The 25,671-nt window shown below is 45.6% G+C and overlaps 1 protein-coding gene across 10 annotated transcripts in view; it reads left to right on the top strand.

Annotated features, from left to right (window-relative positions):
* The window catches only part of HMBOX1 (homeobox containing 1), a 109,456-nt gene that overhangs the window by 40,385 nt on the left and 43,400 nt on the right, over nucleotides 1-25,671 (top strand). For all 10 annotated transcript variants that reach the window (XM_060273174.1, XM_060273170.1, XM_060273173.1 and 7 more), the window contains one exon: nucleotides 10,975-11,058. In XM_060273174.1, the coding sequence (XP_060129157.1) occupies nucleotides 11,036-11,058 (23 nt within the window). In that variant the 5' untranslated portion in view covers nucleotides 10,975-11,035. The remainder of the gene's footprint in view (nucleotides 1-10,974; nucleotides 11,059-25,671) is intronic.

Raw genomic sequence — 25,671 nt, 5'->3', positions numbered from 1 at the left:
AGCACTCAGGGCTGATTTCCTTCAGAATGGAGAGGTTTGATCTTCTTGCAGTCCATGGGACTCTCAAGAGTCTCCTCCAGCACCATAATTCAAAAGCATCAATTCTTCGGCGATCAGCCTTCTTTATGGTCCAGCTCTCACTTCCATACATCACTACTGGGAAAACCATAGCTGTAACTATACGGACCTTTGTCGGCTTTTAAAGATATATCAACATATCACCCTAAACCGGTTTGAAATCCGTATTGCTATATCAGTTTCATAATTTTTGACCTGGCAATATATTGCGAATCATCATGCGCGTGTCTGCAAAAATCACAATGTGGGAAAAACCGTGAATCCAGCCAACGCTTCTCTCAGTTCCTGCAGCCCCTGTTAACTCAGCCGGTTCAGCTCTCCCCTGCCTCCCGCAGTGAGGTAGATGCCTGTGGCAAACCTGCAAGCAGGATTCGAACACAAGAGCACTCTCGCCTCCTCTGGTTTCCATCAACTGATATTCAGAAGCCCTGCAGCCTCCAACCGTGGAGGGAGAGTATAGCCATTGTGACTAGTAGCCATTGATAGCCCTCTCCTCCTCCCTGAATTTGTCCAGCCTTCTTTTAAAGCCATCCAAGTTGGTGGCCATCACTGCCTCCTGTGGCAGGGAGTTCCATAGTTTAACTATGCGCTGCGTGAACGTTATGCTGAACGTTGACCCCCTCTGAGCTGCTTCTGAGCAGGAATGTCGGCCTGCGTGGTCAAACCCAACAGGCCCATTGCTCCATCATGTTTTTCCTCCCCTCTTTGCTTTCTGCTTCCCAAATCCTTGCAACTTGTATGTTTTTTAAATGCACATTTAACTCATGCACATGGCTTTTCTTATGCACAGAACACACATGCAAAGTTTTGCAATTCCTTTCCCTGAAATGCGTAACAAAGGCTCCTTGCAATCAATAGGGCTCGTTATATTTCTTAATGTTAGATTCTGTGTTGTTTTCTCAGTAAATCTGTAAGGCAGGATTCAAATTAAATAGACAAAAAACCAAGGTTATGGCAATGAATATGACGAAAGAAGAAAAACAGGAATTACAGTTAAAACATGGACTCGACGTGGCTAAAAAGGTAAAATATTTGGGAATATGGATGACAGCAAAGAATATTAATCTTTACAGTGATAATTACGAACAAGTATGGAAGGAAATAAAGAAAGACCTGGAAAGATGGACTAATATGAAAATGTCATTCTTAGGAAGAATTGCAACAATAAAGATGAATGTATTACCTAAGATGTTATTCCTATTTCAAACTATACCTGTGGTTAAAGGTACGAGGCAATTCCAAGAGTGGCAAAAGATTTTATCAAGATTTGTCTGGCAGGGGAGAAAACCTAGAATAAAACATAAGATTTTGGTAGATAAGAAAGAAAGAGGTGGATTCGCCCTGCCAGACTTGAGACTTTATTATGAAGCGTCCTGTATCTGTTGGATAAAAGAATGGATAACTCTAGAGAATACGGACTTGTTAGATTTGGAAGGTTTTAACAATAGATTTGGATGGCATGCATATTTATGTTATGACAAAAAGAAATCACATACCGGGTTTACGAATCATGTGATAAGAAGATCTCTGTACGAGGTGTGGGAAAGAAATAAAAGGCTGTTAGAGACTAAAACACCCTGGTGGGTTTCACCAGCAGAGGTATTAACAGTTAAGAAAGTAAATATGGAAAAGAGGCGGGCCACGTATGAGGAAATCTTGACGAAAACTGAAAAAGGATGGAGTTTAAAACCTTTTGAGGACATTAAAGGAGTGTTAACAGGATGGATAGAATACCATCAAATAAATGATGTGCTTAAAGAAGATAGAAAAATAGGTTTTGAGGATAAAAGATCCAAATTTCAAATAGAAGTGCTAGAAGGCAAAACAAAGCTTTTGGCAAAGATGTATGATCTGTTGTTGGAGTGGTATACAAAAGATGAGTTGACAAAAGAAGTGATGATTAAATGGGCAAAAGATTTGGGGCATAATATTGAATATGATGCGTGGTTGAAACTATGGAATCAAACTTTAAGATTTACAGCATGTACTGCCTTGAAAGAAAATGTATATAAGATGATGTACAGATGGTATTTAACTCCAGTTAAGTTAGCTAAAATGTATAGAATGAGTGATAAAAGTTGCTGGAAATGTAAAGAGAAAGATGGTGAATTTTATCATATGTGGTGGACATGCGAAAAAGTTAAAAGATTTTGGGAAAGTTTATATAATGAATTGAAAAAGATGTTTAGATATACCTTTCCAAAAAAACCAGAAGCATTTTTGTTAGGAATAATAGGAGGAGAGATTAGAAAAGAAGATCAAACACTGTTTATGTATGCAACAACCACGGCTAGGACTTTGTTAGCCCAAAAATGGAAATTACAGGAATTACCTACAATTGTGGAGTGGCAGATAAAAATGATGGACTATGCTGAACTTGCTAGATTGACATGCAAGATTCGTGACCAGGGGGAGACAAGGTTTCAAAAGGACTGGAGTAAATATGTGGACTATATGGAGAAAAACTGTAGATCATTAAAAACTCTCGCAGGATTAAAATAAACCTTACGAATTGACCAATATGTTAAAAAAGGAACTGCAAAAAAAGGAATTAACAAGAAACCCGCATGAAGGGAGGGGGGGAAGTCATAGCTCGGCGGAGCAAGGTAAAAGATGTGAATATAAGATTTTGTATAAAAGATTGGTTTTGTTAATTTGTTGAATTCGGAAAATTGGAATAAAATGTATTTAAAAAAAAAAATAAACGAACCATTTTTGTTTTGTTTTGTCCATTTTGCTTTAAACCAGGGTCCCTGCTTTGAATGCAACATTCTTTAAAAGTGAAACGGAACTTGGACAAAAGTCTCCTGGGTTGTACAGGAAAAGGAGAGGGAGAGGTGGGAGGTGTATGAGATTGACGCTTCTTGCAGCTCAACCGTGCAACAGTAAACCATGGTTTAGTGTTATATTTGAATGCGACTGGTAGCAAGCCTAGGTTTGGATTGGAATGCATAAATTTACAACTGCCAGCGGATCAAAACCGACTTACTATTGTCGCTGTGTGTGCGTGTTTTTGTCTCACAATACAAAAGTAAAAGCTAAAGTTGTTGGTGCATCCACACCCACCCACCGCGGTCTCAGCACACCCCACCCTCCAGATCAGGCACCCCCAAACTGCAGCCCTCCATAGGTTTTGGCCTACAACTCCCTTGATCCCTAGCTAACAGGACCAGTGGTCGGGGAAGATGGGAATTGTAGTCCAAAACATCTGGAGGGCTGAAGTTTGGGGGTGCCTGCTCCAGACGTTTGGGACTACAATTCCCATCAGCCTTTAGGGCTGGGGATGGTGGGAGTTGTAGTTCAAAGCACCCAAATGGCACCAGGTTGGGGAAGCCCGCCCTGAGAGCTGCCTCTCCCTGCCTCCATGGACTAGAATGCTCTCCTGTTTCAAATTCCATAAGCGGGGGCTTCCTGGCTTTCCGGGGGGGGGGGCAGGGGCAGCGGAAAACATTTGTTTCTAAGTTTACAGCATTCTTTCATTTGAACGGCTTCCTTCCTCCGCCTGATCCTAGGACTTTGCACGCTCCATTACGGCCAGCTACAAACAAACTACACACACATATATATAGTCCTCGAGGTCCTCCATACTATAACAAGGTAAACAAATGACAGGCTGACCTTTTTATTCTCTCCCTTCTGCGCCCCCCCCTCCCCAATCCTGGCTGTGTTTCCGCTCCCCAAAGCTTTCCTCCTGCTCCTCCCTCCGCCAATGTTGTTTAATCCATTTATGCCTCTGCACCCCCCCCCCCCACAATCTCCTCCGTGCGACACTTTATGACTTTGTAAATCAGCCTGAGCGGCACCAAATCAAATGCTTTCTTCCCGAAGACCCTGATAACGTATGTCTGCCGTTTCAGTCTTGTCTAAGCTAACGATTTGGTCGTATAATAAAACCGGATTTCAGCAGATTTGTCAGCCGTGACCTTCGCTTTTTATGAATCTGGGCTGGCTGTCCTCTTGTTAAATTATGCATTTCGAAGTCTTCTGCCATCTTTGGAGGGTTTCCGCCCCCCCCTCTCTTTTATTAGCTGGCCCCTGTCATAATAATAATGCCTTCTTGCAGCGCCATTCGGAGGGAGGTTTAAGGATGCGTTTTGGGTGCAAAGGGGAGTTTTATCTCGGGGTGGGGGGGCAAGGGGGTAGGGAAACAAAGGCTTTTTTCCTGTTTTGTTTTTATCTGATTTCTGCCTCTCGTAGGGATGGACCTCTGTCTGCTGAGGTTTTTTTCTGATGTGGCAAGTATCCATGCTGGGAAAACGCTGCACGTCACTGGTTTGGGGCATGGCAAGGTGGCATGCAAAACTGTTTTATCAGGAATAAAAATGGTAGAGCATCTATCTTGCGTGCAGAAAATCCCAGATAGGGCCAGGAGTTCCCCCTTTCTGGAGCCCAGGAGAAGCCCCTCCACGTGTCAGTGCAGGTAGACCGATAGCATCTTCCTCTGTTGGACTAGGACTCTGGCAAGACCTGGGTTCAAATCCTCAATTGGCCATGAAGCTCGCTGGGTGACATTAGGCAGCCCCTAGAGTCCTACCTGGTCCAACCGAAAAGAGACTCTGTGTTTAACAGCGCTCGGTGGGTCTAAGCTAGGGGCTGCCTAATGTCGCCCAGCGAGCTTCATGGCCAAGTGAGGATTTGAACCCAGGTCTTGCCAGAGTCCTAGTCCAACACAGGAAGGTGTCATCGGTCTACCCCAGCTTGTCCATGAGTTCAAGCCAGGTCGTTTTGTGCTTTTAAAGCGACATCGCAATCCTAGTTAAGGACAGGGATTTTAGCAGCTCGCTTAAGGGGCAGGGGTCGGCGGGACTGCTGGATTTTCCATTCAGGAGGCAGGAAAAGCCGCCCCTGTTGCGCGATATCCAAAGGAGCGGAGCGGAGCGTCTCTTGGGTGCGTGTCAGGTTTAGGATCGCTTGCAGATCTGAAACACACGAGGCGAGGAAGGCAATCTGCAGAAGCCACAGAGGATGCCTTGCTTTCCAGCGCCAACCTGGTGCCCCCCTAGATGCTTTGGACCACTGCTGGCTGATGGGAGTTGTAGCCCGAAGCTTCTTTGGGGGGGGGGCACCAGGTTGTCAGAAGCCAGTTTAGACATTTAGCATTCCTAATTGCATCTTTTGCTTTCCTGCTGCCTCCTATAAAAAAAAGCATCGCTAACCACTTAAGGGATCACTTTCCCCTGGCTCTGCTGTTTTGGACAGTGGCCCTTGATGCGGGAGGGGCATGGCTGAGTGGCAAGGCCTGTGCTGTGCTTGCCAGAGGTCCAGGTTTGCCCTGCACATCTCCAGGTAAAAGGATCTCAGATGGCAGGATCTCCTTTGATCACGGAGAGCTGCTTCCCACCAGAGCAGACCCTGCGGAGTAAGCTACAGTACGTGCTCTGATCTCTGATTTATATAGGGCATCTTCCTATGCATGCATGCTTGTGGCTAAATATTATATTGTATGTTTGTATATTTTGTCAGGAGCTTCATAAAAGAAAGCCCTTCTTCACGCAGCGCATAGTTAAACTGTGGAACTCCCTGCCACAGGAGGCAGTGAGGGCCACCAACTTAGAGGGCTTCAAAAGCGGAATAGACAGACTCATGGAGGGAGGAGAGGGCTATTGATGGCCACTAGCCAAGATAACTGTTCTCTGCTTCGACATTTGGAGGCAGCGATGCTTCTGAATGCCTGTTGCTGGAATCCCCAAAAGGAGAGAGTTGCTCTTGCGCTCGGATCCTGCTTGCTAGTTTCCCACAGGCATCCGGGTGGCTACTGAGAGAACAGGATGCTGGATTGGATGGGCCCTTGGCCTTAAGGTATCAAGGTCTTTTTGGGAAATGGTGGCGCCCAACTCTGTGAATGGTCTCTCCAGATGTATTTGCCCTTTCAGTGCCTGAAGAGCTCTCTTGGTAACGCCAAGGTTGCAGGTTCGATTCCCTTGGACAGCTGCATATTCTTGCATTGCATGGAGTTGGGACGAGATGATCCCCAGGTCCCTTTCAACGCTACAGTTCTATGATTCTGTGCTCTCCCACACCTTTTAAATTTAAAATTTAAATTAAATTAAAATTAAATTTTAAATTAGTTCTTCAAACTATAGTTTCCCCTTGCCACCACATGCTGGGTTTTAGTGCTATTTTTTATTGATCTTGTGCTGGTTTTATACTGATTTTGCACTGGTGTGGCATTTAGTGGTGGTGGTGGTTATTTATGGGCTGCCAAGAAGGCATGATCAACTGGTTCATACATGAATGCCAACAGGGTAAAAATGGACGAAATAAATACATTCTGTTCTATTTATACATTGATGCGAAACTATTGCAATTTGCTTATTTTGTTTCAATTTGTAAAGCGTACAAGATGTATTTATTTAATCGGTTTTATAGACATATTGGCATATATATACAGGTCGGTTAAACATGCCGTTTGTGTTGTTTCCAAACTGTAAATAACAATAACAACTGGTTCTAATAGTGAGAAATTTGCAATATTTTTGTGAAATTCTGTATTTCCTGCTCCCAAGGGTGGGGCAAATAATTCTGCAGGTGCCCTCTTCTCTTTGTGCCCTGGAAATTCGGCTTCTTAGCCTGTCCTCCAGCTTCTCAGCTGCCAGTACAGTACCTGCCTGTTTCTTTGTAGTGTTGAGCTACAAACTTTTCTTGCTTGCTCTTTCTTTCTTTCTTTTAAAAAATGAAAACGACATATACCGTAGCAGGTTGTTGAACTGGGTGTTCATCATACAGCATAGCTCATTTGGAAGAGCATGAGACTTTTAATCTCAGGGTTGTGGGTTCGACCCCGTGTTGTTCGGAAGACTCCTGCATTGCAGGGGGTTGGACTAGATGACCCTTGGGGCTCCGTAATTCTGTGATCCTGTACACTTGTGTGATTCCCTTCATTGGATCAGCGCTGCCCTTGATGCAATCGCCACAGCTTGCCAAAAGGTGGCAAGAAAAAGAAGGAAAAGTTGGAGAACGTTTGGAAGCAATTTCATAGTGCCGTGCTATAAAAGCTCTTTGCTAGATATATTTGGTGATGCAATCTTGAGCAGCTACAAACAGGAAGATGGTGGGGCGGTCACTGAGGGCCGTCGCAGAAGGGTCACCATGTCACACATGCACACACACACACACACACACACACATATTTAAATAGCACCACCAAAGTACACCACACTTTCCAGGATACAATAGCACAGGTCTCTTTCCTCCAAGAGCATACAATTCTGGGATCTTGAGCTGAAGAAGACTCACTCCAGGCCTGGATTTAGCTGCACCCACAGCCTGGCCCCTGCAGGAGTGCTTTGGAGAAAAGTAACAATTAAAAGTGATCCATCCAATTATTATTATTTAATTAAATCGCCTTTCTGATTGTAATCAGCCTGAACCTCTTCACCCTTGCTACTTCCAGCTGTTTGGGATCAGGGCAAGTTTGCTTCTGCCCGACAGGCAGAAATTCAACAGGTGACGCTGGATTGCACCTGTTGGTTTTATTGCCTGCTGCTGTGAAGCTGCTTCCAAAGCACGTAGCCCTTCCTTAAAGGGAGCTGGCGTTGCTGACGGAGGAGGGTGGCGATGGTAGGGCAGACTGTACTCAAACATCTTAATTGCAACCAGAGAGAGAGAGAGCTGAAGAAAACTGAAGTGGCTCCCAAGGAGATATTAGAAAATCCGAGCTGAAAATGAGAATGATTTAATGTCAAATGAGACAAATGCCGAGTTGATACTCCAGTGCCTCACGCATCCACTTGTCCTTGGCACTGAGAAAATGAGATTTTTAATATCGGAAAAACAGATTGCCACGGAGGCTCATCCATTGTAAATTTGAGCTGCCTTTTAGTGGGGCTTTTAAGCTGGGGATTGGATTGTTCGTTCTGTTCCACAGTTGCTGCCACGATTTTCATACTAATATGTAATTTCTCCGCCCCCTCCCCTCCTGCCTTTGAGTTGACTGCACCAAAGATGGAAGAACTCCCCTTATTTTTTATTTTATTTTTTTGGCCTCTGATGCTCCCTTCCCTCCCCCTCCTCCCCCTCCTTCTCTCCATCCCCTTAACAAGTTAATTTCATTAATGAATAATGCAGACAGGACAAAGGTTTGTCAGCTTTAACCTCTGCATTAGTTATAGAGATTAATGACACCGATTGCTCTGGCTGGGTAATGCTAGCAAGGGAGACCTGGGTCCCTGATAGGAAGCTGGAGGGCGAAGGCCTGGAACTTTGCTAAAAATCAGGTGGTGTGAATGAATGTTCTTTCAGCATAAGGGGTGGGGAACTGTTTTGAGCCGGAGGACCACTTCCCCTCATTGACATCTTTTGGGGAGCCCGTGTAGTTGGTAGTTGGTAGCTGGGATGCAGGTGGCGCTGTGGTCTAAACCACTGAGCCTAGGGCTTTCAGATCAGAAGGTTGGCGGTTCGAATCCTCGCGACGGGGTAAGCTCCTGTTGTTCGGTCCCTGCTCCTGCCCACCTAGCAGTTCGAAAGCACGTCAAAGTGCAAGTAGATAAATAGGTACCGCTCCGGCGGGAACGTAAACAGCGTTTGTGTGCGCTGCTCTGATTTTGCCAGAAGCAGCTTAGTCATGCTGGCCACATGACCCGGAAAACTGTCTGTGGACAAACGCCGGCTCCCTCGGACAGTAAAGCGAGATGAGTGCCACAACCCCAGAGTCGTTCATGACTGGACTTAACTGTCAGGGGTTCAATTTCCGGCATCTCCATACGGATGTACGAAGAGTCTGCAGGATCAGGCCAATGGCCTATCTAGTCCTGCATCCTGTTCTCACAGTGGCCATCCACTTGGAGGACTCGAGCACAAGAACAGCACTCTTCCCTCCTGCAGTTTGCAGCAACTGGTGTTCAGAAACTTTGCTGCCTCCAGCTGTGGAGGTATAGCGTAGCCATAATTGCTAGTACCCTCTCCTCCGTTGGTAGCCACCACTGCTTCCTACAGGCTACCTGATCTCAGACAAACCCACCACAAGAAAGATGCATCTTTGTTCCTAGGGGAAAGGAAAATGACAGAGATCCCAAGGATGGGAAAATAAGCACATATTGGTGGGAATGTACCCAAAATACATTACTTTGAAGGACCATTACTTGCAGAAGAAAAGTGTGCATTGGGCAAAATTGCATACAGGGTGCCTGTGTCGGAAGAACTGCAACGGTGATGGTTTTCCATGGTGATTTCATTTAATTGCAAACTTAAATGTGACAAACTGAACTTAACATGGGGAAACTGGGAGAACTTGAAATGGATAGGCTGGTCCATATCTAGCTGAAAGGGAAGCTATCCTGGAAAGTCATTAGCTGGCTTCTTCTTTTTTGTACCATTCCAGGAAAGGTGATTCCCGAGTCTTGTTTTCTCGCTGTTGAATTTCCCCAAAGGTTAGGAGCTTTTGACAAATATTTAACATGAATCTTAAATACATTCTGTGTTAGCTTTTCAGGGGATCAGATCAGCTGCTGTTCCCTGCTGATCTCTGTGCCATTCTTTAAACCCAAAACTAAAACCGAGAGCTGTCAAAAGGGCCTTTCATAACCTTCTTCCCTTTAAGCTTGTTGAGTTCGATTCCTCCACCCTTCCCTTCTGATTTTTGCCCCTTGAATTTTATCGTTCCAAGTAGCTTCCCCCCAAATCCTTCCTCGTCTGCCCATATCTGTAGTGTGCAAAACTCTCAATACGCAACAACGTACCGTCGTACCTTGGTTCTTGAACGCCTTGGTACCTGTACGTTTTGGCTCCTGGACGCCAAAAACCCAGAAATGAGTGTTCTGGTTTCTGAATGTTCTTTGGAAGCTGCACGTCCGACGCTGCTTCTGTGGCTTCCGATTGAGTGCAAGAAGCTCCTGCAGCCAATTGGAAGTCGCCCCTTGGTTTTCAAACAGTTCTGGGAGTCGAATGGACTGCCAGAACAGATTAAGTTCGACAACCAAGGTACCACTGTATTGGCTTTGATTGCCACAGCATCTCATTGTTGGCTTGAGTTTCCTATACCAATGCATCTTTCTGAGGAAGTGGTATCTTAGTTTTATATTTCGCTTGTTAATTATGGGTTTTTTTAACCCATTATGACCTTGAAGCAGTGTTAGAAACTCAGGTGTATAATCCAGTGTTTCCCAACCTTGTGCCTCCAGCTGTTTTCGGACTACAATTCCCATCATTCCTGACCACTGGTCTTGCTAGCTAGGGATGATGGGAGTTGTAGTCCAAAAACATCTGGAGGCACAAGGTTGGGAAACACTGGTATAATCTACTCACCAAATGACACCTTAAACCTAGGTTACTGTTGCCAAAGTAGAATGTCTAGGTGCTGTTTTGTTTGTTTTTTAAGTGGTGGATGTTGTTGTTGTTATTTTCATTTCTATATTAATTTATGTTTTAAAGAACAGATCTCATTAATAGAGCTTCAGTCCTAGAAATGTAGAGTTGGAAGGGACCCGGTTTACATTCAAACATCAAATAAAACAATCTAGAATAAATTTAATTCAAGCTTCAAGCAGATCCTTTCAGATCCTTCTCTAAGTGACATTTTGCTTTCCCCAGTCGCCCACCTGGCATCCAGAGATCTCCATGTGGTCGCAATTGTACCCATTCCAGTCGCAAAATGCGCCTGGCTCCTGGCTGATTTCTAACCGTTCCTTGAAGGGTCAGAGTGCAGAATAGAGCAAAGGACACATCATAAGATATTTACTTGTAGTCAAGAAAGATGTCCCATCTTTTAGAAGAGAAATTCTGGCTGTACCTGGTTAGAAGGGAGTTTCAGAGCAGGGGGAGGATAGGATAGACACGTACATCACAAGGTGGCTCTGCAGTTGTATGAGATAATTATTGCGAACGTACTTTTGTATTCATCTCTCCGCCTGTGTCTTGTCAACCTATGTTTTTCCTCATTCTTTTGCTTATCTGTTTCAGAATGGTAGCTAATGCCGAAGACCTCCCGGAGGCTTTCTGACTTCCTCTCCCCATGTAAAGTATGCTGAGAACCTTTCCAGTGGTGTAAGTAAAAAGCTCAACTTACTTGGGAGGCTTTTAATGTTTAATCCATTATTGTATTTTATTTTTCTGTTGGAAGCCGCCAGATGGGCGGGGTATAAATAATAAATTATTAATATTATTATTAACCCCAACCCCACCCCCCTGTTCAGTTTCAAAAGCATGATGTGTGTAAAAGAGCAGAAAAGGGGGAGAAGCCTTCGGTCAACCCCCTGGCCTGCTGTCATTAAGGCCAGACAGTTACAGGAAGAGCATGAGACCCTCTTTCAGTCTGTAGAAGGTACAGTCGTACCTTGGATCCTGAACGCCTTGGCTCCCGAACAGATCGGCTCCCGAGTGATCAAAACCCGGAAGTGAGTGTTCTGGTTATCAAATGTTTTTTTTGGAAGCTGGACGTCTGACGGGGCTTCTGATTGGCTGCAGGAGCTTCCTGCAGCCAATCAGATGCTGCAGTTTGGTTCCCAAACATTTTGGAAGTTGAACAGACTTCTGGAACGGATTCCATTCAACTTCCAAGGTGTGACTGTACAGCGGTACCTCTGTTTGCGAATGCAATCCGTTCCGCAGAGGCGTTGGCTCGCCGAGGTTTCCGCTCACCGAAGGCACGCTTCTGCGCATAGATAGAGCACTTCTGCGTGTCCGATGCCACGGAACCCGGATGCAAACACTTCCGTGTCTGCGGCGTTCGTAAATGGAGGTTTTCGTAAACGGAGGTAGGCGTAAACGGAGGTTCCACTGTAGTTGTATCCACCAAGGTGGAAAGCTTTTCAAGAGAGCTACTTATTTATTTAATTGAAAAAATGTCTGCACAAAGCAATGGGGTTAGGCAAATTCATGGAAGGCAAGTCACGCTAGTAGCCACAACTGCGATGTGCTCCCTCTACTGTTGGAAGCAGGAGGCCTCTGAATTACCATATGCTGGAGATCGCTAGTGGAGAGGGTTCTGGTGTGCTCAGGTTCTACTTTTGGGTTTCCCAGAAGAGGCCCCTGGTTGGTCACTGTGACAACAGGGTAGTGGACTAGATGGGCGTCTGGCCTCATCCAGCAAGGCTTTTCTTTTATCCCTACAAGTTAATCCCTACATGCTGCCGATTTTGCAAAACTCTGGCGGCCTTGCTGCCGTGTAATGGCGTATAAAATCAACTGGGCTTAGTTTTAACTGTCCTAGGCTTAAGTGTTCCCTTCTGCAGGGCTCCTCAAACGTGGCGCGCTTATTTGGCAAACAAGTGGATTGCCCACTAAAGCAGGGTAACCAACTATGGCGCCCTTGAAGGCCCTCATTGGCACCCCCAAGGCCCCAGACTTCGAACTTTCTTTTTTTCTTTTAAGTAAGCCCCTTGCCTCCCAGAAAGAAAGTTATGCAGCAAAATGTGCAGGTACCCTTCTAAGCAATTTTGGTGAAATGGGCCGCCCTCTCTGCTCCTGCCTGTCCGTGCTTTAAGACAATGAGCAGAGTCAGAGCTGTGAGTCAGACTTGATAAGTGAGTAGGAATCCCTGGGGTCCTAAAGGGCTGCTGTTTCCCCCTTCCCTTTAGTGCACTTCTCCTTTTTCTGTTTCTTTTTTTTTGTCCTTGGGCTCTCTGTAGTTTTCCTTTCCCCCATGGAACAAGGATGCATCTTTAGGGTTGTCAGACTGAATAGAGGACAGGACTTCTGTGCCTTTAATTGCCCTGCACTCTTTTGAGTCTGGAAACCTTAAAGAGAAACCAGCAGACCCTTTGCTTGGAAATTAAACAAAGGGTCTGCTGCTTTCTCTTTAAGGTGCATGCTCTAGTTATCTCCCGCTTGGACTACTGCAATGCGCTCTACGTGGGGCTACCTTTGAAGGTGACCCAGAAACTACAACTAATCCAGAATGCGGCAGCTAGACTGGTGACTGGGAGTGGCCGCCGAGACCACATAACACCGGTCTTGAAAGATCTACATTGGCCCCCAGTACGTTTCCGAGCACAGTTCAAAGTGTTGGTGCTGACCTTTAAAGCCCTAAACGGCCTTGGTCCAGTATACCTAAAGGAGCGTCTCCACTCCCAAGTTGCAGGGAACCAGGCAGAGGGCCTTCTCGGTGGTGGCGCCTGCCCTGTGGAACGTCCTCCCATCAGATGTCAAAAAGGGAAATAGCTACCAGATTTTTAGAAGACATCTGAAGGCAGCCCTGTTTAGGGAGGCTTTTAATGTTTAAGAAATTAGTGTATTTTAATGTTTCTGTTGGAAGCCGCCCAGAGTGGCGGGGTATAAATAAATAAATAAATAATAATAATTATTATTATTATTATTAGGTTCCCAGACTCAAAAGAGAGCAGGGCAATTAAAGGCACAGAAGTCCTGTCCTCTATTCAGTCTGGCAACCCTATGCATCTTTCTTGTGGTAGTTTTGTCTGGGATCAGGAAGTCTTATTTTCTGCAGATGCGACTACACAGTAAGTGCGAGTGGATGTTGTAAAGAATCCGTCCTCTCACCAAAAGGCAAATGTCTCCTGCTGTACAGTTAACTTACAGTACAAAGTACAATCTCACTGTATAGCTAAGTTATAGTACAAATGTACTACTCAGAAATAGATCTCTTTGTCTTTAATGGGGCTTACTTCCAGGTAAGTTGGGAAAGGATGGAAGCTTAGACTTTGCTGTAGGGTTGACTTAGACTTTAAAAAAAGTTTTTAATTATACTTTTCAAGTTTATACATTTCATTAATTTTACAATCATTTTAACATTTCAAAGTTTGACTTCCTTCCTTCTCTTTCTGCAGTTCTTTAAATTTGTTTTTTATTACCTTCTGCGTATCCAAATTCATTTAATTTGCTCATTTAATGATCTACTTTAAATATATACTCTTGTGAAACTGCAAGTTATTACAATAATCCTGCCAATGTTTTTATCTGTTTGCAATTTATCTGTAAAAGTTCAATAAACCATTTCCATTCTTTTATATAAAAAAAGTTTGTTATCTTGATTTCTAATTCTTCTGGTAAGTTTCGCCATTTCTGCATATTCCACAAGTTTTTGTATCCATTCTTCCTTTGCTGGGACTTCTGCTTCTTTTCATTTTTGGAAATTCTTAAATTTCCATACAATTTAGGTATAATACCCAAAAGAAAAGCTTCTGGTTTGTTTGTTTTTTAACAAAGGTTATTTGAGAAATTCAACAAGTTAAACCCTTTTCCATAATGGTAATACAATTATGGGGGAAATTATCCATGGCAGTACTGTCTCTAATTTTTCTGTTATGTCACGCCCTTCACTGCAGTCGTTTTGTGCTATGCCATGTGGCCAAGCGAGAGACTTAATGCGGCCTGCGAATCGCAGGGACCAATGTTGTGCATTGTTGTCCCTTTCTGGACCTGAAGGGGGCGTTCTGTGGTCCAAAAACACACACTTCCAGCAGGAGGGACCATTGACTTGCCTAGTTTAGGTGCGGACTCTCAGTCATCCGCTATGCAAGAGTTTGCCTTGATGATCTTTCTTGGTAACAAGAAGGGAAAGAGACAAAACGACTGATGGTGCAAAGGAAATCAAAAGGTCCACCTCCGTTATTTTTCTTCCTGCTCACCCTTAGGAAGCTGCCTTAATTCATTGATCAGCATAGCCCAGTCCTGTGCTTGAAAGTGCCTTTTCTGGGCCCTGGGCAAATAACAAAACCGCTAGCCCATTTGCAAAGCTAAGCAGGGTCCCGTATGGTTTTCAAATTGGATGGGGCCCCCGCGTGTTGAGATTCCTTCATTGCGGGGGGTTGAACTAGATGCTTCTTGGGGTCCCTTCATTTTTTTACTTTTACTTTTTACTTTTAAGAGTTATTCAAATATTTTATTAACATATATAGAACACATACATTTACATTTACACAGAACATATATCACAACACAACACCTTATTTTCATAACATAAAGCATACCTACATTACGCTATATTTTACCTACCTACATTATACACGTGGGGCGCGGGTGGCGCTGTGGTCTAAACCACAGAGCCTAGGGCTTGCCGATCAGAAGGTCGGCGGTTTGAATCCCCGCGACGGGGTGAGCTCCCGTTGCTCGGTCCCAGCTCCTGCCAACCTAGCAGTTCGAAAGCACTTCAAAGTGCAAGTAGATAAATAGGTACTGCTCCGGCGGGAAGGTAGACGGCATTTCCATGCACTGTTCTGGTTTGCCAGAAGCGGCTTAGTCATGCTGGCCACATGTCCTGGAAGCTGTATGCCGGCTCCCTTGGCCAGTAAAGCGAGATGAGCACCGCAACCCCAGAGTCGTCCACAACTGGACCTAATGGTCAGGGGCCCCTTTACCCTTTACCTATATTATACATACCAACCCCTTCCAACTCTTCAAGTCCATGAATTGACTTGCTCCCCAATCTTTTAAAGTGGGGATGCCCGAGATTGAACCGATACCCTGTGTGTGTGTGTGTGTGTGTGTGTTTGTGTGTGTGTGTGTGTTTGTGTGTGTGTGTTTGTGTGTAGAGTTCTCCATTTGGCTGGGAGCAGGGGTGGAACTTGGTTGCGTGGTTGCTGCCTGGGAACGTGCCCTAGACCAGTGTTTCCCAACCTTGTGCCTCCAGATGTTTTGTGACTACAATTCCCATCATTCCTGACCACTGGTCTTGCTAGCTAGGGATGATGGGAGTTGTAGTCCAAAAACAGCTGGAGGCCCAACGTTGGGAAACACTGCCCTAGACAATACCCCAGAATCCTCTGCAAAAAGGAGCTTTTGAGCAGATAGGTGGGGGCCGATCAGCTGATCAAGCAAAGGGAACAGGGTCCCCGGAGGGGAAAGAATTGGCAAACTGCTGATTCATAATCTGTCAGATCTGCACAACCTTCCCTTGCTCTGAAATGCATAATGCATGCTGTTTCCGTTGGAGTCTTGATTTATTTAGATTTTTTTGGGCGAAGGACTACCATTATTCCTAGGGTTTCTGCATTTGGGGCAGGGAGGGGGAAAGGATAAGGAAGCCTAAAAAATATTCTGTGTGAAACAGCCAAATCCAGGGCTATTGAAGGCTACTAGCCACAGTTGGAGGCAACTGCACTTCTGAATATCAGTTGCTGGAAAGCGCAGGAGGGGAGAGTTGTTCTTGTGTTTGGATCCTGCTTGCGGGTTTCCCATAATGGGCATCTGGTTGGCCACTGTGAGAACAGGACGCTGGACCAAATGGGCTATTGGCCTGATCCTGCCGGCTCTTTTTCTGTTCTTACGCAGCCAGGTAGGTAAGGGTTTTTTTTTAACCTAACCCCTGTATGCAAGCTCTCCTTCTCCCCTGCCCTTTGCAAGGGCAGTATGAGTTGCATAAAACTTCTGCCTGGGGCAGGATTCAGCCTCATTGCTTCTGTGTGGACAGCGATGGTGCTGGCCAGAGGACTGGGGCCATCACTGACCAGTCGGCCTTTCCTGTCACTGTTTGGTAGTGGCATCTCAGCTCAGCTCAGCCCCTCTTCGGGAAGAGTTCCCTGGAGGTGGCAGGCTGCAGCCATGCCCCTTGGCCAACCGCGCCCGGGGTAGTTCAGTCGGTAGAGCATGAGAAACCCTGAGGTTGTGGGTTCGAGCCCCACGTGGGGCGGAAGATTCCTGCATTGCAGGGGGTTGAACTAGCAGACTGTCGTGGTCCCTTCCAGCTTGACAATTCTGATCCTATGACAATGACTCTCAAGGTGACCTCACCCCATGCCCGGAAGTGCCCTTGCAGAACATGCAGGCGTGGCTCAACTTCCACCTTCAGCGGTGATGGCAATCCTTTTTCTTTTCTCTGTGGAAGTCCATGTAGGAGGAGAGAAAAAAGCAAAACCCTTTTGTACAGGGTTAACTGCGTTAAAATCATAGAATCATAGAGTTGGAAGAGACCACAAGGGCCATCCAGTCCAACCCCCTGCCGAGCAGGAAACACCATCAAAGCATTCTTGACATATGCCTGTCAAGCCTCTGCTTAAAGACCTCCAAAGAAGGAGACTCCACCACACTCCTTGGTAGCAAATTCCACTGCCCAACAGCTCTTACTGTCAGGAAGTTCTTCCTAATGTTTAGGTGGAATCTTCTTTCTTGTAGCTTGAATCCATTGCTCCGTGTCCGCTTCTCTGGAGCAGCAGAAAACAACCTTTCTCCCTCCTCCATATGACATCCTTTTACATATTTGAACATGGCTATCATATCACCCCTTAACCTTCTCTTCTCCTGGCTAAACATACCCAGCTCCCTAAGCCGTTCCTCATAAGGCATCGTTTCCAGGCCTTTGACCATTTTGGTTACCCTCTTCTGGACACGTTCCAGCTTGTCAGTATCCTTCTTGAACTGTGGTGCCCAGAACTGGACACAGTACTCCAGGTGAGATCTGACCAGAGCGGAATACAGTAGTACTATTTACTTCCCTTGATCTAGATGCTATACTCCTATTGATGCAGCCCAGAATTGCATTGGCTTTTTTAGCTGCTGCATCACACTGTTGACTCATGTCAAGTTTGTGGTCTACCAAGACTCCTAGATCCTTTTCACATGTACTGCTCTCAAGCCAGGTGTCTCCCATCCTGTATTTATGCCTTTCATATATTTTTTTACCCAAGTGTAGTACTTTACATTTCTCCTTGTTAAAATTCATCTTGTTTGCTTTGGCCCAGTTGTCTAATCTGTTAAGGTCATTTTGAAGTGTGATTCTGTCCTCTGGGGTATTAGCCACCCCTCATAGCTTTGGCCCCTATGGCTCAGTATTGCCTGCACGGGCTGGCAGCAGCTCTCCTGGGGCACATTTTCAGCCCTTGGAAACCGATGCCTTCTGCATGCAGCAGCTTCTCTGCCCCTGAGTGTCGGCTCTGGGCGGAAAGTCAGTTTTGACCTGGCCCCGCATCTCTTCCCACCCCGTTCTGTTCTGCCTTGTGCCGACTGCTTTGCCGCTTCCTGTCTCTTCCTTCCCTTTCTTCCTGTCTCCCTCTCTGGCAAGCTCTGAGAAACCGCCTGCCAGAGACCCCCAGATTGGTCCGCATTTGACAGCGGCCCCCTGACACAGGTTTTCAGACGAAACTAAGAAAGGACAAAAAACCAACCACCAGCCCTCAAGTATCTGGATTATTTCCTTCGAGGGAGCGCAGGACCAAAAATATTGGCATTGTCAGTCTGTGAGCATTCTGTTGTCAAACGCTTCCTTCTGGACTTCTAAAACAAGTGACTTAGGTGGCATATTTTCCCTTTCCTCCCCCCCCCCACTTTTAATTGTATATTTGATGTGGCAATTAGGGCTGCAAACTTATTTAAAATGTTTTTGATTGATTTAATCACACAAGTCTTAAGTCTGTTTAATTGATCTTGCAATTGAATTTGCATATGGGTAAAAACAATATTTATGAAGCGGAAGTGCATTTTCTTACACGAGGCTTGCATGTTTTGTAGGCGCATCATCTCAGAGGCATCCCCTCCCGTATGTGAGAGGAGGGATAATGTATCTTTTGAGATGGTGCTTGGGAATATTGGTGCCCGGTTGAATCTGGGGCAACTTATTAGTTGATTGATGTGTTCAAAAAACAACAACAACTGATGTTGTAACTGATTTAAACATAACAGCTGCATTACTAAAGCGTAACTCTTTGAGCTTCATCTGCGGTGGTGAGGGTATGTTCCCGTTGCAGCAAAGAATGCCACATCGTACACGAACTACGGCTAAGGAACCTCCGACGTGGTTTGGCATGATTTCTGGATTGGTGATCCACGCTTTGGATCAGTCAAAGATCAGAAGATTCAGGACACATAAAGGAAGTACTACTTCTTCAAGCAGCACAAACTGGGGAACTCCCTGCCACAGGAGGCAGTGAGAGCCACCAACCTGGGTGGTATTAAAAGGGGATGGGACAAATTTGAGGAGGAGGAGGAGGAGAAGGTTGTCAATGGCTACTAGCCACATGGCTCTGCTCTGCTCCCACAGTTGGAGGTAGCATTGCTTCTGAACATCACTTGCTGGAAACCGCAGAGACAGGAGAGGGCTCTTATGCTTGGATCCTGCTTGCTGGTTTCCCACACCACTGTGAGAACAGGATGCTGGACTAGATGGGCCATGGGCCTGATCCAGCAGCCTCTCCTTACCTGAGTCTGATGGAAAACCAAAGCAATTCTACACCAGCCTTCTCCAAACTGGCACACTCTAGATCAGGCTTCCTCAAACTTGGCCCTCCAAACTTGGCCCTGGTCCTGCTAGCTAGGGATCATGGGAGTTGGAGGCCAAAAACATCTGGAGGGCCGAGTTTGAGGAAGCCTGCTCTAGATATTGTGGGCTGCAGTTCCCAACAGCTTCATCCAGTGCTAACCATGTTGGGAAAGGCTGTTCTTTATTGTGATTCATTGCACACGCCGAAAGCCAAAGCAGGCATCTTTGAACCACAGTTTCTCTGTGGACCCTCCGTTGTGTAGATACTAGGCTATGTATGGTTAGCGCAAACCGCAGTTTGCTGTGACGCCCAAGTTCAGCCTCCGCCCGGAATAATAGCTTTGTTCAAAGCCTCTGCTTGAATGAGGCAGCTTTGAAGGACTCGAGGACACTCACAAGAACGATGTGTTGCTATTCCATTCTTGGCCTGAGTTGTAGAAGTCGTGCGGCGTCGAGCATTTGATTATGCTGGATTTATTTTCAGACGTCTGGGGCTGTTCTTATTAACTGTCATCGCTTTGATCGAAAGCGTGTGGCGGATTTCTGCATCTGTAGCGCCTGGCTTGCATGCCTAAACAGAAGCCCTGGGTTTGCAGGTTGTTGCAAGGTGCAAAGAGGACCTTTAAACCATTTCACCTTGCATGTCACTGGGGCAAGTCAGGGTCGGGGCAAGTGGGAAGATGCTAAAGTGAGGATTTATTTATTCGTTTTATTCAGCTAAATTTATGTTCCACTTGATTTCGAGAATACCTCTAAGCTACTGGTTCCCAAACTTTTTCAGGCTACTACATCTTGGTTCCATAAACTCATCCCCGGTCCCCCCTTCTCTGTAAAAGGCATCATTTGGAATAGTGGTTTGCATGACCCACTAAAGAAGATTATAGCAATTCAAAACAGCAACGATGAATTGCACATTTATTCACAATCCAATTAAAAGTGTTTAATTCAATTAATTCAACAAAATTGATTAAGTTGATCCAATGATACCAGCTTTTCAAAGTCCGCTAGTCATTTACATATCCGGCACTCCCACTGCCGCCCCTTCGCCTCTTTGTGCCCCCTTGGGTATTCCCAGTGCCCCATAGGGGGCAGTGCCCCCCCCACTTGGGGCACCATTGCTCTCTAACCAGTTTACAAAAATGTAAAAGAAAACATTAACATTCTCCTGTTGATTTTTTTTAATAAACAACCACACAGATAAAAACAGGCGTCTAAAAACATTCAAAAGAGGTTTAAAAGCAGCATTAAAAAATAATATGTACAGCGGAGGCACCCGCAATGGGGCAGGGTGAACATTTCTTTTAAGGATCCCTATGGGTAGTGAGTGTTGTCGCTGAGAGTCTGGATCCCACCCCCACCCCCTTGTAGGGACTGCTGGTGATACCCCGCTCTACCTCTCTTTCAAATCAGAACCAGTGAAGGCAGTGAAGGTCCTGTGTGAGTGCCTGGAGGCGGCTGGAGGATGAATGGCGGCTAACAGATTGAGGTTGAATCCTGACAAGACAGAAGTACTGTTTGTGGGGGACAGGAGGCGGGCAGGTGTGGAGGACTCCCTGGTTCTGAATGGGGTAACTGTGCCCCTGAAGGACCAGGTGCGCAGCCTGGGAGTCATTTTGGACTCACAGCTGTCCATGGAGGCACAGGTCAATTTGTGTCCAGGGCAGCTGTCTACCAGCTCCATCTGGTACACAGGCTGAGACCCTACCTGCCTGCAGACTGTCTCGCCAGAGTGGTGCATGCTCTGGTTATCTCCCGCTTGGACTACTGCAATGCGCTCTACGTGGGGCTACCTTTGAAGGTGACTCGGAAACTACAACTAATCCAGAATGCGGCAGCTAGAGTGGTGACTGGGAGCAGCCGTTGAGACCACATAACACCGGTCTTGAAAGATCTACATTGGCTCCCAGTACGTTTGCGAGCACAATTCAAAGTGTTGGTGCTGACCTTGAAAGCCCTAAATGGCCTCGGTCCAGTATACCTGAAGCAGCGTCTCCACCTCCATCATTCTGCCCGGACACTGAGGTCCAGCACCGAGGGCCTTCTAGCAGTTTCCTCACTGTGAGAAGTGAGGTTACAGGGAACTAGGCAGAGGGCCTTCTCGGTGGTGGCGCCTGCCCTGTGGAACACCCTCCCAACAGATGTCAAAGAGGAAAACAACTACCAGACTTTTAGAAGACATCTGAAGGCAGCCCTGTTCAGGGAGGCTTTTAATGTTTAATAGATTATTGTGTTTTATTTTTCTGTCGGAAGCCGCACAGAGTGGCTGGGGAAACCCAGCTAGATGGGCGGGGTATAAATAATAAATTATTATTATTATTATTATTATTATTATTATTATTATTATTAGCGCCAAATGGCTCCTTGAACCAAGGTTGCTGTCGTCCAAACAGGGTGCCTGGTTGCCATTTTGGGGCAAGACAGCTCTAAAGTCTTCTTTTTTCAAATGATGGGACTGACTGGGATTGATTAAACATCTAGCTAGTTTGGATGGCAACCTTGAGCTAGGTTAAGAGCTCCTAGAATTTAAAGAGCAAAAGTCGCTTGATCCGGAGACAGTCCGCATATATATTGGCCTATTCCGACCCCTTTTTCTCAGTGGTGAGGCTGCACACAAAAAGCAATTTGGTCCCTGAAATTCATTCTGATTGTGCAGATAACATATAAGGGATATAATTCTACAGGATGGGGCATTAGTGTGTGAAAACAGTCCAGACCCAACAATCCTCAGATGGTGGAGATGTCAGGCGCCATCCTGCCACCCAGGCATCTTCACTTGGTTGCAAGTGGTTGAACGCCAGGTGCAAAATGCGCCTGGCGCCTGGCTAATTTCAAACACTGCTGCTTGCCTTCCCCAGTATCTTTTCTCCTGCAATGAGCAGCCCGGTGCTTCTGGAAAGCCAGCAAGCAGGATACGAAAGCAAGGACCTTTTTGCAGTGTTGCTGCCCAACAACTGGTATTCAGCAGTAAACTGGCTCTGGACATGGGGGCTCCACATTTGGGGCAAGGAAGAAGAGAAAGCATTACCTGGTTCCAGGCGACTTTATTTATATTATTATTTTATTTGTTTCACAACCTTTATACACCACTTGGTTGTAGGAGACCTCAAAGTGCTTTACAAAACAATTGTTTTGTTTGAGAACCTGTTCAGTGGATTAAATCCAGGCACCCCCCCCCCACGGACCCCCCTTGGAGACAGTTAAAGGGCACAATTGGGGGTCATTTATTGGTCTGCCATGTGGGGCTGTGAGCCGGCGCACCGTGACTTTAAATACTCCGTATCTTCATTTATTATGTAATAAAAAATTATTTAAAATGCATTGCATTATCAACCATTACTATTCAAGTAAAATGCTTTTGATTTTTATTGCCATTAAAACTGGCTTACAGTAACAATAATAACATTTCATGACATTATTATTTTTTAAAATCCTATATTATTTATTAAATTTCCATATCGGCAGCAATTTAACGCAGCCCGTCGGGTCCAAAGATTCCCAGAGCTGCATACGTAGGAGCAATAAAAACAAGGCAGCACAGGGCAAAATATGTGGCACAAAAGGAAAAACAGCTGAGGAGGGAAGAGGAAAACAAGCAGACACAGACTTAAAGCTACAAAGTCCTTATAATGGCCAGCTTAAGGGATGGGAGCATCCAGATGGCCATTGATCTCTCAGCCAAGCCAATAATAATAATAATAATAATAATAATAATAATAATAATAATAATAATAGAGTAGGCCTGGTTTTCCATCTCTGTCTGTCTGTCTGTCTGTCTCCCCGCTGCAGTCTGATGAAATGGAAATATAATAAAATGAATATAATAATTCCAGAAAGTCACCCTGTCCCTGTTTTTTTGCAAGCCTTCTCCATCCCCCACAGCCAGTCTGTATCACTACCTTCTTATAATACCGTTTCAGTGAGATTTTTTTTTAAGCATGAGGTTGATGAATGATGCCCGATTCTGTTGCAAATATTTCTGCTTCCAGAGGCAGCCTCATTTGACAATCTCCTGCTCTCGTAACTCTGAAAGAGAGATGACTCTTCGCAGGCGTGAACACCCTTCCTTTATTTATCTGCTCCTATCTTTTTTTTTTGTTTGAAAAGAAAGTCTTGCTCTTTCCTCCTCCCCTCCCCACCCCACCCCACTTTCCCCCAACAGTTGGTCAAGCCCAGGGAAGGAAAATAAAAATTTAAAAAGTGGCCAGCACCGCCCCCTTCAAAAGAAACAAATTGAAGCAGTGCAGTTAAAGGTGTTGCGGCGAATTATAAGGTCTTGCAAACATTATGTAGCGATAAACCGCTAATGGGAAAGTGTGTCCCTTAATTAACGAGGAGCATCACATTATTCTTAAATGTCTGGCTGCAGAACTGCTTTGTAAATTGGCCGGCTGGAGCTCAGGGCCCACGTTTACACAAGGGGTTTTCACCAGGGACTTGCAGCCTCTGTTGTAACTGGGGCATGCCCCTTTAGGCTATGGGTCACCCTTAGGAAGACGACACTTTCATCTCTTTCTATTCTTCTGATATGGTCCACTCACTGCCGTTTCCAGGGCTGTCTTGGGATTTGAAGTTGCCGCTTCTGTGGACGTCTCAGAAATAGCTGGGGCAGGATATTCATGTTGGGTTAGGGCGCATCGTTTGGGAGGCGAAACTTGAATTTTTTAAAACAATTTTTTAAAGTGAGGCGTCTTGAAAATATGGTTTTGGGTGGGAGGAATTCAAATCAGCTATATTCCTTTTTTGTGATGGGACCGCATTTAGCTCAGCAAGTCCGCGTTCAATGAAGAAGCACGCAAATCGCTTTTGGAAAATCAAACTCTTTTGATTTTGCCCTCTGAAAATGTCAGGAGATGCTAAACGATAAAACAACAACAACAACAACAACAACAACAACAACAACAACAACAACACAGGTTTATTTCTATGGAATTTTACACACATTTTGCTTACCAAGTGAAACTAAATTATATGAATTTAACCAACATGTTTTATCTTAACCTTACCTGTTAGTTTGCATACTGCCCTCTATCCGTAAATCTCAGGGCCGTACACAACACAAAAATGCAAGGTAAAAAACAAAACAAACACACAAATAAACCCTTCTTTTGAATTCCCAAGTCACGTTGCGACTTTTAAGCACCCCTCAGTTTTGGGAACTTGAAAGCTGAGAAATTCAACACCTCTGAAGTTAGAGTTCCGTTCCTCACATGAGCGAGAGCCAAGGGTGTTGCAGCAAACTTGTTTATCCCGAGGGCCGCCTTCCCTCCTGAGGAGCCTCCCTGGGGCCACATGGCAGTGGTGGGCGTGGCCAGAGGCAAAAGTGGGCGGGGCAGTGGATGTGAAATATCCCTTTGTGCAGTGGGCTATTTTCTATGCATGCCCCCACTCCCCTTCTCCCCATCCTACAGCCAGACCAGCAAGAGGCGTTACCAGAATCCAAGGACCCATTTCAGCCAGGCAATATCATTTGGGGCGTGAGGCAGATGTGGCCTGGAGAGAGTTTTGAGGGCCACAAAGAGAGACCTGGAGGCCACATTGGACCGCCTGCAACTGCGGTTCCGCACCCGGCTTCAATCACAGACATTTTTTTTGGAAGCGATTAAGGATTTCCTGAATGAGACTCTTTAGTAGCACTTGTGTGATACGTTTGTACGGAGAGGCAGGTGTCTGTTACAGCAGAAATTTGGTGAACGGTGAAATTTACGGCTGAGTGTTGCAGTTCTAAAGACTCGGACGGACATGGCAGAAAAGCCAGATTTTTCACCAGTAGTTAGGCAGGAGGAATTCCCTGTTGTAATAAAGGAGTGTGTTCCACCAGCGCAAGCATTTCGGCTTTCCAGGCAGAAGGACCTTTCTCTCCTCCCCGCAAGGGCTGCTCTAGGGTTCCACTGCCCCCAAAGCCAATTTCGGGGGTGCAGGAGGGAAAGCCCCGTTGCCGAAGCAGAAGAGCTTGCACAGGGCTTCCTCTGACGAGACTTGTTAGGCAAATCCCAGCCCAGCTGCCTGCACTGAGAAGCGGACACGGAGCAATGGATTCAAACTACAGTACAAGAAAGAAGATTCCACCTAAACATCAGGAAGAACTTCCTGACAGTAAGAGCTGTTCGACAGTGGAACTTGCTGCCAAGGAGTGTGGTGGTATCTCCTTCTTTGGAGGTCTTTAAGTGGAGGCTTGACAGCCATCTGTCAGGAATGCTTTGATGGTGTTTCCTGCTTGGCAGGGGGTTGGACTGGATGGCCCTTGTGGTCTCTTCCAACTCTATGATTCTATGACTGTGTGCAATTGCCCCAAGTGCTCGATGAGTCTAGCAAGTGCATTTAGGATTCCAAGAGAATTAAGGATTCCAAGAGATTTTTGGATTCTAACCAAAGTGTGTTCGAGCATCATCTTCATTTCTGTCGTTTGCTGATAGGTGTACGTTTCCCATGCGGAAAGACAGAAACAAATTTCTTGACTCAAGCATTTTTTATCCAAATGCGCAGACCTAGTTTCTCCAGGAAAAGCGGTA

This window comes from Zootoca vivipara, chromosome 3 (assembly GCF_963506605.1).
Source record: "Zootoca vivipara chromosome 3, rZooViv1.1, whole genome shotgun sequence".
Lineage (NCBI taxonomy): Eukaryota > Metazoa > Chordata > Lepidosauria > Squamata > Lacertidae > Zootoca > Zootoca vivipara.
Note: the sequence above shows the minus strand (reverse complement) of the source record. Positions and strands in the feature narration are given on the sequence as shown.